The following is a 13,418-nucleotide window of genomic DNA, read 5'->3' as shown; positions in this document are numbered from 1 at the left end:
CTATCAACACATACAAATATATGTATGTATATAAGTACATATGAACACGTTTTGAGCACACAATTTTTAAGTGGCCAAAATAACTACTAGCCGTATAAAAATTTGTGCACTGTTTATGTGTGTGCGGGCTTGGAAATGTCACATACGTCAATGCTGATTTTACCCTCGAAATAACAATCTATAAAACATGCTGGTGAAATTAACCGCGAACCCAAACAGAGGGTAAATAAAAATGCACTTTTTCATCGTTTTATGTTTTGTTATATTTTTTCAATATATTTTATTATTTTGTGCGCTTGTGCCACAACACCAATAAAATTAATAAAAAGAGGAAATAAAATAAACAGTCAAACATTCAAATATTACGCGCAACGTATGGCGATCACGTTCCGTTTGCACCGTAAAAATATGTTTTCTTCTTTGTTTGTTTTAATCTCCTTCCTTTGTGCCCTCATGTAATATACCTACATGAGTAGTAGCTGCTTCTTGATTTTTTTCGCCGCTTTGTTAGACGGCGAAAAGAAACTCTCTGCAGCACTTCTGCATATTCACTATGAAGGACCGTGGCGGCAACTTGTTGGCGTCTTACCGCTCATAAACAATAAATGTCGCGTTGGCCTTGTCTTTAGCTGTTTGCCTGCACTTAAATCAAACAGTAGCGAAATTTAAAAAATTAAAATGGTTGGCATATGCATATTTTTAAGCGCATTTATATGCTTTTGCATATTTGTTATTATGACAGGCGCATCAAATGGATAAATATGGCAGTTGAGCGCGGCCTGCGGATAGCAAAAACCATTGTAGCAGCAAACAGAGAACAGTACACAGTCCTCAAGCATGCTCCTGCCTTGGCGTTCCGCCTCACTATATCCATCAAAAGCTGTGGCAACATATGCGCGCAAAATAATACAGGTTGTGAGTATGCGTGTCGCGTATGCGTTTAGTGAGTGTATGTGTGCGCGCTTATATGTCCATCTTGTCGCCGCTTTAACTGCGCGCTGCTTCCTTCCACGCTTTTCACTTACGCCCACTATGACAAGTGATAAATTGGCGGCGATGTGTAAATGTGGCATGTTACAGTCAACTGTCATTTTCTCTTCAAATTCTAACTGTCAATATGCCAATTTAGTATTCGCAAGTACAGAGTGTCTAACACCAAAATAAAAAATGATCCAAACAAAATCGACGAAAATGACAAAAAAAAACGCGTGGCCGCAATGTTTTCGCCGCTTTAGCCGTCGCGCTCACTCCCCCCGCCAATGTCTAGTTTTGCCGTTAATTAACTCAGCGCCATTTAAAATGCCATCAATTTGCCATATAACTTCGGCTTCGACTCACAAAATACAGCTGCCGCATATTTTTGTGGTTATGGTCATGGCTTTTCCTCGCGGTGCACGCGGCGACTGCGCTCGCGACGACCACCCTATTTATAGACGGGAATGCTTTGACGCACGATCGGCGCGCTCGATTCGGCGCTTTGTGGTTTATAGCCAGCCGTACTTGTGAGTGCTTGGGTGTGCGCAAGTGGCTTGTAAGGTCTGAGCCGCATGCACGTACCAAGCGTTCTCGAAAGCACAGACCCACACATTCAACACACATGCACAAATAAGCACACTCGCTCTTCACATACGAGTATTCATTACTTCACTTACAAACTTATTTATCGCCTTCGATTATACCATTTCTACTGTTCCTTACGAATTTTATTGCAATTTATTTTGTTTCCCTACTTCGTTGCGACGTTTGATATGCGTTGTTAAACTTCGTGACTTCAGTTCGATTCTTTGAGCCGCCTCGTGTAAACTTGGTGGAATTCTAAGCTAAAGTTGCGAAGTACAGCGAATTTCTCTCGCTTGTTACGACTGCTCGCCTGCTAACTGAAACGGCTTTCTTGGCCAACTTCGCCGACAGATAAGTGAAGGACTGTTTCGCGTTCAGTTGTTCGCAGCGATTGTTCGCGTCGTTTAAGAAATGTGATCTTATAAAGTTTCGATTTTGAAGACAGTAAACAAATTTCACTAGTAGCAATCGATTTTCGTTCGATTCGTGTGTATGTATGTTACTAAAAGCTGTGCTAAATTTTTGTTAGTGTGTTGTTGTAAAGAAAAACGATATTTCGGTAGAATTTTCCCAGAGCTTTGATGCAAAGCGTTATTGAGAAGATGGAGTTCATCGAAATGGAATCCTTTTGTTGTGGTGAGTATGTGATTTCTGAAATTTTGTGAATGTTAAGCAATTCGTCAATTTTCTTTAATATTTGTTTATAACAGTTAAAGAAATTACATTTGAGAGGGCATTTTAAAAATAATATAACAAATAAAGAAACATTTTAGGTTATTACCAAAATTTTTTTTTTAATAATGAGATTCATCATCACCTCTCAAATAGTCGATTTGTGAGATTTAATATGTTATATATGTGGGTAAGGTATTATTATTTCATTTGAAAAAAATCAAAACTGGAACAAAATTATTTTTTACTACGACGGCAAAAAACTAAATATGTTTCAGTTCCCTTCGGATAGTAATCTAAAATGTTAATCAGTAAGGCAGCAGATGTTCAGACTAAAGCAACAGCTACTATTATTATTATTTTAGTTCAAATTACCAAAAAATATACAGTGAAGTCTAGTTCATCTAGATGGCCCCTCCAAAAATTTTTTAATATGATAATTTTGGGTGCAATAATTTCTTGGATCCTTTATAAAGAAGTGACCAGAACACCAATAAACGAAAACAGTTCCTGTTTCAATTTACCAGAACAGCTTTCCGTCGCTTACACAACTGATAGAGAGGAACATTCATCACAACAGGAAAACCCACAAGTATCAACTGCTACATCTTCAAATATAACAGGGTCTACCAAACTAAAAATTTGTCAAACACGCTTTTGTCACAATGACAAAACAAATAATATTTGTCAAAAATGTAAAAAGTATGTTTGTGAAAGATGTACATCTTAAAAGATTTGCACTTTCATGTGCTTAAAATGTCCAGATAATGTATAAATTATTTTTTTCGAACTGAAATACATTTTTTTATTGTTAATACTTTTTCATAACTTGTTATATTACTGCAAGAGACATAAAATATATTAAAAATTTATGTTAAACCAATTTCTTTGAGCATTAGTTATTTTTTCACAACGCAGTTATTTTGACTGCTTTCAGGCAATATAGGTATATACTAAGCTCCCGTCTTTCTAGTGTTAAATATTGCTCCCAGTTGATGATCAAGCGAAAATCCTTTTAAGATGCTGATGTGAAGGATATGATTGGTGTGATCTACGTCGACAACTACGTTATATTTATAATAAGTTCCACTTCTTGATTTACATGGCAAATTCATAAGTGGTTGCCGCCCACAACTATTATTGACTTGTAGATCTCCTGATTTAAATTGGTCTGTTTTACTAGTTAGTTATTATTTGGAGTGAAAAATGTTCTACAAATGTCATTTAACCCAACATTAGCCTTTTCAATTGAAAAAAAAATCACAAGCGAACAATTTAAAAACAAAAAAATACTAAACTACTAAACTACTTTTGAATTGCCACTTAAACCATGTATGTACTTATGTATGTGTGTAACTTTAAGTATTCAAAGAGTAGTGGGCACTCAAATGTACACCAAATAATTATTGCCGCGGCAAACATCTGAAAAACTACTGAAAATAATCAAATCAATGCAAATGCGCACCTTTCGGTGCACACAAACCAACAACAACAATAGAAAAGTAAAACAAAAGAAGCATTGTGGGACGTGATGAATAACTACATACATTACAAAATATTTTAAAATGCAATCGAAATAAAAAATAATATATAAATGCGAACAAGAACACCACTTGCTTAATATCGCGGACCACGAGTGCCACTCGTAGCTGAAGTATATATACGCATACATATGTGTGTGTGGGGGCGCATTCTAATAGTAGTCAATTGAAATTGCGCTAAAGTGTCATTGTTGGCTTTCGAAGGTGGTGCTGTTGCAGCACTATTCCATACAAACATAAACTTTTATTTTGCGCCGCGCCCCGAAGCGCAATATGCGAGCACTTACAACCCGCCAGTGTTCAAGCCACTTTTGGTTTTCCAGAGATTTACGAGTACAACACCTCGGCGCTGCAGCAGAAAAGTAGAGTACTTTCATATAAGTGAGCCACTTGGAATGCTCCACACGATTACACGATTACAGGGTGCAGCCGGCATTCAAGGCAGATTGAAATGAAAATTTCAGCAGACTTTGACATTCAAAACACATTTGTTTGAGAATTATCTAAGACTCATAAAAATATATTGTATATATATGTAAAGTAATATCTGTGGAATGTCTGCATATGCTGAGCCATAAACATATTTAAGGGTTATGTTAGGTATTTAGTGATATTACGACACACGAATTACTGATTTATTGCTATTTTATTGGTCAGCTTTAAGTTCTGCTTGGCTACTATTTTATATATACGTGATTTCTAAATTATGTTTTAAAATCGAATTTTAAATATTTGATATTTTAATGTAATAGCAATTTTCCAGTTAATAATCAAAACAATTACCATACTACAAATATCAATGGAGCTTTTTTTTATATAATATATATATATATATATATTAAATACATTTTTATACGCATGAGTTATGTATATTTAAAGGCAATTTATATCCTGAAAAAATTCTAAATTTGATATTTTTAAGAATTATATATTTTTATATATTTAAATATTATGACGAATATTGCAGCTATTTTCATCTTTAAATGCTATAAAAATACCGATATTAGCATTGCAGACTCATGCCCCTAAAATCTCACTACAATTTTAAAGCAAAACTAAATAAATGATTTTTATTTCTAATTTTCGTGGGATTATTCCCTAAGATCTGAAGTTTTAACATCTGATCTGATATTCGGTAAAAGTTTACGAAAACATATTTAAGCAAATTTCAAAATTTAACATAAATTTAATTTAACCGAAAAATTTCTAAGAACTATTTTTTTTGCAAATAATTTTATTGTAATTAGCAAAATATACAAAAGCTGCTATCACCTATACAGCATAATTAGAAGACTAACAAACCTAAGAAGACTGAAGAGTATTAAGTAATTAAATGTTCCTTTATGGTCTACGATAAAATTGGTACAAAAATACCAAAATCAATGTCCCCTCTAAAAGACGTCGAATTTCCAATTTGTCGCATGTTGCAGCCAAAGCCTTCCGTCACATATCCGTTGATTGCATAAACCCTACATTTGTGTTTTCCTAAATCGCTGTCGGCGCACTTCCTGTTTTCAACAAATGAAGACAACAGCAACATAGCGTACGTGCCTTAAATAATAAAAATTAAAAAGAAGAATCTAAATTGAAATTAAAAATCCGTGCTCATCGCCAAGATGTGAAAGTAAGACTAAACTTAACTGTAATATTTTTCAACTTCAAGTCAAAATCAGTTTAGTAACCTAAACGAATATCCTTACTTGCGTGACTATGCTACCCAATGGGGAAAGCAGTATTCTTTCCATACATACAAATACACACGAACACAAACACGAGCGCTCCGTTCAAGCTCACACTTGTGGAATTTCCGCGCTCAAAAGTTTTCCCGTTCCAAACTCGATATTTAACCCTTGGAAATGGCGCAATCGCACCCCATTCGCTTTTGTACAAAAGCAGTATGCGTGTATGTGTGGGTATTGTTGCATAAAAATAGACACATTGATTGAATTTCCTACGAAGCGAAGTAATTTAAAGTCTAGACATAAGATCTGGCATGCAAGTGAGTAAAACAACAACAGGAAATTAACAAACAAATTTAAAAACAAAAAACGTTTTAAAACCACGCTGATTGTGAGCAGGCGGTAGTAAGTAAATGAACATCGAGTCCTTTAACACGGCGCGTGTAGAGTTCTTCAAAAAACAATAAAACTCCCCCACGAATTTTCACGGCAAAAATTCAAATGATCTTCAGCCTGTTGTATGTATGTGTAGCTGTGTTGTTTCAATAGTTCACTTTTTTCTGGCATCTCACATTCGAGCATTTGAAGCATGCCACCAGATGTGCCGCGCACGAAAGGGAAACGCAGCTGCCGTGCTTATGCGCGTGCCTGCAACTCAAAGCGAAATCCAGCGAACAACACATTTTTTATAAATAGCTGTTTTCCTGCATTTTTCACTTTTTTCAAGCAACACAGCATAACGGTTTTGTTTGATTGAAATACTTTGAAACAACAGAAATAAATCGAGAGCATTTAAGGCGCTGCTAAGTTGTGAGCGGAATGAGCAAATGATATAACATAGCAAGTTTTTCAAATGAAAACGAATTATTTTCTAAAAAACAAAAAAGACAACAACAGCAACTTGCTTAAGTCAGGAGTTAACGGTGTGGTACTTGCAGCACAAAAACTGTACAGCTTAGTAAATTGACTTTTACTTGCTGTTTGGTGCGTGCAACAGTGCGAATGGCATGCAACATAATAGACAGCTATGTTAAATATTGCCATCAACAAATAACTAAACATATGTACAAGCTTGGAAAACTGCTAGAACTAGATGAAAAATATGCAGAAACTATTGCAGCAAATAGTAATCGATATAATCACGACTGGTTACCGACTAGACCAACATAAAAATATCAAACCCGTAGTACGTCGAATTGGTACGATCTCAAAAATGGTATTCGGGCATTCAGGCATTTGGGGAATTGATATTGTTTGACTTTACATACTACGTTAAGAAGTTGACTCGATTTTCTCAAAAAATTTCGGGGAGCCTTGACCACTGATATTTTTGGTGAGGATATTTTTTTAGTACAAATAAGAACAAAGATTTACCATTAACTGAGGACCAACTCTACATTATGCTAGCTACTTTTTACTGCAAAGTAACCTCACCCAGAATTGCGATACTCATTTTCTTTTTTTTTCATTGATTTCTTAAATATTTTTTGTATGTATCTGCTTGATTTCAGTCACATTCGAAAAATGTATAAAAGTTATATGAAAAATAAGATTTAACTTCCTGGATTTTTATGGTTATACGTGTTTGAGACATTTTCGGAACACTCAATTTTTCGATGGTTTTAACTTTCCACATAACTGTGCTCCCTCATAAACTACAGCAGGTGGCAACATTCTCAGCATATTATCCAATTGTTCCTACAGCTTTTCAAACACAACTTGTGCACTCTTTTCTACAGCTTTTTCCAATGCATTCACAACTGTGTGCATTTTCAATGACCGGAAAGTGAATGCATCAACAGCAGCTACTCCAACAAAAACAACAATGCTGACACCGGAAATTCTTCATATACGCGGCCGCGCGCACCCACATTGGAGCAACCAAAACATACATAACAACAACAATAATACCAATAATAATAATAATAACCGGCGCAACCGCAGCACATCGTCGCCATCAAGCGCTATCAGCCACCAACCACGAAGACGTGCACTATCATTATTGCCACCGCAGCACGTGATTACACGGGGTTATTGCTTTGTTATTGTTGTTGTGCTTGCGTTGCGTTAGGTAGCCGCAATTCTGCTTGCAATTTGCATATATTATTCACATAGTTGGCAATTACTTTTGAAAAGTAACGAATTTTACAGTGGTGTACACAGTTTGCAGGACTGCAATCGGAATAATTAACTTTCTCTCATGTCCGAAAATAATAAGGAGAATAATATAAAAGCAACGAATATGCCAATATCTAGAGACGGCAACAATGATATAAAATATAAGAAAAAATATATCACTTGCAGTTTATGGCAGCATGAAAGGACCTCAAGGGGACATATGTATCTATGTATGTATATAAGAGTATTTCTTTACGATCCATTAAATGATCGGCACAAAAGAAGTACTTAACGTGTCCACTCGTCATCGCCAATGTACAATAATTGTAGAAAGGATAGGTTCAAGAACTCGTTCACGTATGTTAAAAGTCACATGTGTAAACAGTATTTCTAATTGAAGAAGACTGTCGACCTGCAAATGGCCCACATGCTGAGCTGTAAAGGATCATTTTAATACTTCGGGAATTTATAGGCGTAGACACTTATGCGCATGGATGCCTGACAATAGGCAGTAAATTATTATATATATGAACATGAATATTTTGAGAAAAATCTAGATGGTACCACTTAAAAGCGAGCCAACGAGGAGAGTAAGAACGTATTTAAAGAAAGCATTCGCAATTCTTTTGTATTTAAAGCATTTGAGTAAGCCTGTTATTGCTTCCACGGTTAAATTTTTAAACACGAGAGCAGAACTCAAATATCGTAACGAAAAGGTTTTCTAACTGCATTTGACGGTGTGACGGAGCTGAAGACAGATACTGTACACTTTTTACATTCTACCTCAAAAATATATAAATGGGTTCATAGTATACATACGTAACTGAATATTTGATTGGTTGGCTTATGATTAAACTCAATACAATTTAGGAATAAATCAAAAAGATATATGAAAAAAATCTATAACTATCAGAAAGACCATAAAAGAACTTTTGCTCACGCACAAACCTCTTTTAAGAATACATGCGTTACCCAAAAGAGTTCAAGTAGGCCACAGCGTCCTAACGCAAAACACAATTTTATTGCCGCAACTTCGGCATGAAAACGATTAATTACCAAAACGAACAAAAAAGATATGAAAACATATATATGTAGCAAATAACAGTAGTTTGTGAAAATATCACAAGCAAAAGACGCTTCTAAACAGCATAGTCTTCTCTGTCAACTTATTGAGACCCCGCGCAAAGCTATGAAAATTTGTACAGAAATTAGAGCGGCAACAGGAAGTGGCAATTACTCATCTGCGCATCAACGCTCGCCTATCTGGAAGTTTCGTAGAACTTAAAGCATACAAATTCATATGTGCCTACACCCACACACATGCTTGCGTAAAACTGCCAAAATTTTGATTCCTTAGGTTTGTGGCTTAAGGAAGTTGGGAATTTTACGGCCCACTTCCTCTCGAACACGAAATGCATTTCCTTAGTAGGGTGTACACACACACAACCATACGTACACTCATGTACTTTCAACGCGTTCATAACATGGCACTGATTAATCGTGTAACAAAAACATAAACCGCAAGCAACAACAATGTAACACAGTGTGACACTCTCTACGCAGGTATATATGCATGTGTATGTGACGGTGTGTTAGACGGAGTGTTCGACAATTGTGTCAAAATGCTCAATCAAATCGGAGGTGTCACAGACAACAGACATAAATAAGTGTATATTTTCCCAGCTACTATACAATAAATTCACGCGCTCATAAATTTCTGCTGATGTGGCGATCATCTCCTGCTACCTCCAATGTATCGACCCCCAAACACACATGCATACATATATACACGAATACGTGTGTTTTTGGATTGTGCGCGGCATTTCGCTTCTGACGACTCTAATTGTTATCGTTGTTGTTGTTGCAGTGATGCATTTGTACATGTGTCTTTACTCGTATATCAACATCATAATCAAAATCAACAACAAAAACAATGCATTAGAGATAATGGATAATAATACACAGCACCATAAACATTTATACACACACATATACACTCAAAAACATACATGTGTACATATGCATCTACAAATGCATTCCCATATATTCACATAAATTGTGAAGTAACCGGGTGGGTGGCTGACTAGGGCGCCAATGCAGTCACACATTTAAATACATACACACATACAAAACATACTCCACATACACACATACAAAACATACTCCAATAAATTGCTAATGCTCATAGTCACTTCTGATAACCGAAGACTTCATATATTACGCGATGAAATTGAAAAACGTCCGAAGACACTTATGCTTATGTACATATATATGTGTGTGTGTGCTGCTTGCTTCAGTTGATGTATGATGGCAGCGGCTCATAAATGTCCTCATAAATTGCCATATTGGCAACAAAGCAATGCCAGGGCGTAAGTGATCGCTTGATTTCGTGCGAGAAGTATGGTGAGAGTCCCCGTTGAATTTTCCAATTATAGGAGGTGTCTGCTCATTTTATTTAATTTATTTCAAGCCTTTGTAGAATAAATGTACCTATGTCATTTTAGGTATGATGGCAGCTTTTCTTCACACTTTTTATTTAAATTAGTAGTAAAAGGTAGAGCTGGTGGTTATTAACTCCCATCGCCAACTATGCTTCTAACCTATAACTCTGGAAACATAACACCTTTGCCTTTGCTGAAATAAGTTGAAGTCGCAGCGGTTGTAAGTATTTTCTTATTCGATCTGTGTAGTTGCAGCTCTCTGGTAAAAAATTACATGTAAAAGCTATTGCTCATGCGTTAGAGAACAGTTTATATATATATGTACTTAATGCTGCTGTTTTAACATCTGATATAGTCGCACTCAAGGCTTATTGGCTAGTTCACAGTGCTAAAATTTACAAGCATTTAAAAAGCAAAAAAACAAAAAGAGAAATCGTGAAATACATGACATGGGTACAATTTTCGCTGCCCTTTATTGCCTTAAGTGGCTGTTGTAGCCATTGCAAGCGGGAAATTCCAATACTCAAACGATTTTCCAGTGCACAAATCATAACACTATTTCTTATAATAGTAAATACAGTAAAACATACACACAAGCTCATATAAATAGCAACTTCGAACGGAAGTGCATGGCCAATTTCTTGCAAATAATAAACATTCTTCTATTTACTTACTAAAATATTTATACCGAAATATGTAACACGTAAATATGTACTTACCATATATGGGTATACATACATACATATGTACGTTAATAGGCTATACGATTCTTCTCGAAAAGTGCGAATTTCATTGGAAATTATAACAATTGTTGAAAGCTTTAATGGCACTGCAAGCAAATTGCTGGCGCTATAACAATAACAAAACGCGCACCGGAAGTGCAATCAGCCGTCAATATTCATACGCACAGAAATTCCTTTCGGACGGAGAGTGGTAGTCTCTCCCCACACAAAAGGAATGGCAAAGTCATTGCTAGCGGCATCAAACTCTATCGGCCGATTGCCACAAAAACAGTATTCAATTCGTTAGTGATTCCCAAGTACGCACACAGAGGAATTTGTGTATATTACGTTGTAATAAATATACATATATACTCATACATATCTATCTCTATTATTCAATAAGAAATAAACGTACTCTCACACGCAATTGTCAAGTTCAATTTCAATGAATTTCATTATATTCCTCTTTGATAGCATTGCCGCAATGTTTTTGTGACGTTGGCTTTTGGTTTTGTTGTCGGGTGCGCTTTGCTTCTGGCGCTTGTTTACGGTGTGACCACTTCAGTCAATTTGGGCGGTCATTACGTTAAATACGTTTATAAGTTGTTCGGCATTATTAAAACATTTTGAATAATTTGTAATATGTGAATACTTTTTGCCAGGAATCTAGCATTATCAGATGTTTTTATGAGTGAAGATTGGGCATGGATAATAAGGTTCTGTACTAGACGCAGGATTTTTTTTACAATGGTATCAATTCTCAATATACCAATAAGACTCTAAGATTCATGGTTTATGAGACCTAAAGAACCTATAATCTGATTACACTGAGCTGAATATTGGGCGAAGTATCGATGAATATACTGTTAAGCTAATTTCTCTATGACATACATCAATTAAATATTTTCGGGAGATAAGTGAAGATTACACCTTTAAATGCTTTAACTTAGAGAATCTAACCAATAGAATGCACAATTTCTTCCTTAACTCGTCTGAAGCTAAGCATACACTTAGAAGTTATATAATAGCTACGAAAAAATAATTTAAATTTTATAAAATTTTTCTTTCGATCGAAATGTAGAGCTTTAGCCCAGGCATAGCAATGTTTAAAAAAAATGCGAAAGCATAACTCACGATAACTACTTGAACCCATATGTATGTCAATCAATAATTTTGATGGGCCACCCTGAAGTGAGGAAGACACTTGAAATTAAAATGCATTTAACGCTGCCATCAGCGTGAGTAAAGCCGTAAGAGAATTAAACAAAAGGAATATTTAACATGCCACATCGCCAGTAGCCACCATGAATAAAAAATAAGTACATTTAAAGCCACTTACACAAAGAGGCCGTGTGCATGTAAATTTTTTTGATTTGCGCTCTCCTTAGCCGAAATTGTAACGACAAATTAATATTTATTTACTCATTTAGTTAAATTATCCACCTGTGGACATTGAATTGCTGCGAAGTGTACTCTAAGGCTCAGGGAAGCTTGGGTTTATGAAGAGGTCCGAACAAGAACACGCCGAAATTCTCTCCTACTTCAACTTCATTCCTGAAAATTGGTATTAGTAGCTACTCGAGGCGGCTCTTCTGCTCATATTCTGACGAGGGAGATGTGGATAACACGAAGCCGTTGGGGAAGAGGCCCTGTGAGTTGGGATGGGTCGAAGCTAGAAGGGAAGGATGGAGGAGAGGTTTTTTGTAAGGGGCTCTCCGTCAATCTTAGCTTTAGGCTACCGGACCACTGTAGTGTTTTTCAGGCGAAAGTAGCAGCTATCAAGGTGCATTCAAAGCTAGTCAAGGAGTATATTCAACATCAGGCTCCTTTAGGTGCCTGATCACAGCGGAATCGCTGGCAACTGCAAAGCCGAGGGGGGCCCTTGCCTCTCTCACATCCGAATGGGATCGAGTTGAATCTCCATTGACGTCTTGCGTTCTAACTCTGGACCAATGAACGTCTCGTGCATTCAGCAGACGCTGGTCGATAGAGATCCTTCTGGTCGAGAGTGGAACGCAAAGTTCATCTCGCCGCTATTATAGGAGTTCTCACTGGACACTGTCCATAGGGGACTCATGCGATACGACCTAACATCTTACCCGATGCTAGTTGTCAAAGTTGTATGGAGGATGGTGAGGTAGAAACATCCAGGCACTTTCTCCTCTACTGTCAGGCTGTTGCAAGATTGAGACTGAAGCATCTCGGTAATCATACGTTCAGCGGACCAGAAGACTTAGCCTAAATGGATATTAGCCGTCTCAACAAATGTATTATAGGCTCAAAGCGTTTTGTCGATCTGTAAGGGTATTTTGATCAAGTTTATTCGGAGTTTTTAGGTACCACAACGGACCGGCGTTCTAAACTGTCCAAGTGAGATCCTTCTTAGGATCGACCTCTCAACCTAACCTAATTTAACCGAACCTAGCTAAATTATCCAAATTTGTTTAAAAAAAAAACATAAGTAGCCCACTTCCAAAAAAAATTGAGATCGCGCGGGAGAAACAGCCGGGAGCAACACCGAACAGAAAAAGCATCTCGTACGCCCAGCGGAAATAGCTCGTTTATGCTGCGGCAATAATAATAATCAGCAACAAGCTAACTAACGCAGCAACAATTCCAACAACGCGAATAACTTCACACTGTACTCCAGCGCATATTTACACCGCGCCTCTCCGGGCGCTCTGC

The 13,418-nt window shown here is 36.7% G+C and overlaps 1 protein-coding gene across 7 annotated transcripts in view; it reads left to right on the top strand.

Moving 5' to 3' along the window:
- stumps (DBB domain-containing protein stumps) overlaps positions 1–13,418 on the top strand; it is an 84,164-nt gene that overhangs the window by 50,986 nt on the left and 19,760 nt on the right. Inside the window, exon 1 of one of the 7 annotated variants that reach the window (XM_036378404.2) lies at positions 1,848–2,196. The exons of the other annotated variants lie outside the window; for them this stretch is intronic. Within the exon in view, the coding sequence (XP_036234297.2) occupies positions 2,142–2,196 (55 nt within the window). The 5' untranslated portion in view covers positions 1,848–2,141. Of the gene's footprint in view, positions 1–1,847; positions 2,197–13,418 lie in introns of those variants that run through there. 7 annotated transcript variants of the gene reach the window in all.

This window comes from Bactrocera oleae, chromosome 2 (assembly GCF_042242935.1).
Source record: "Bactrocera oleae isolate idBacOlea1 chromosome 2, idBacOlea1, whole genome shotgun sequence".
Taxonomy (NCBI): domain Eukaryota; kingdom Metazoa; phylum Arthropoda; class Insecta; order Diptera; family Tephritidae; genus Bactrocera; species Bactrocera oleae.
The sequence above is the reverse complement of the archived record's forward strand: the minus strand, read 5'-3'. Positions and strand labels throughout refer to the sequence as shown.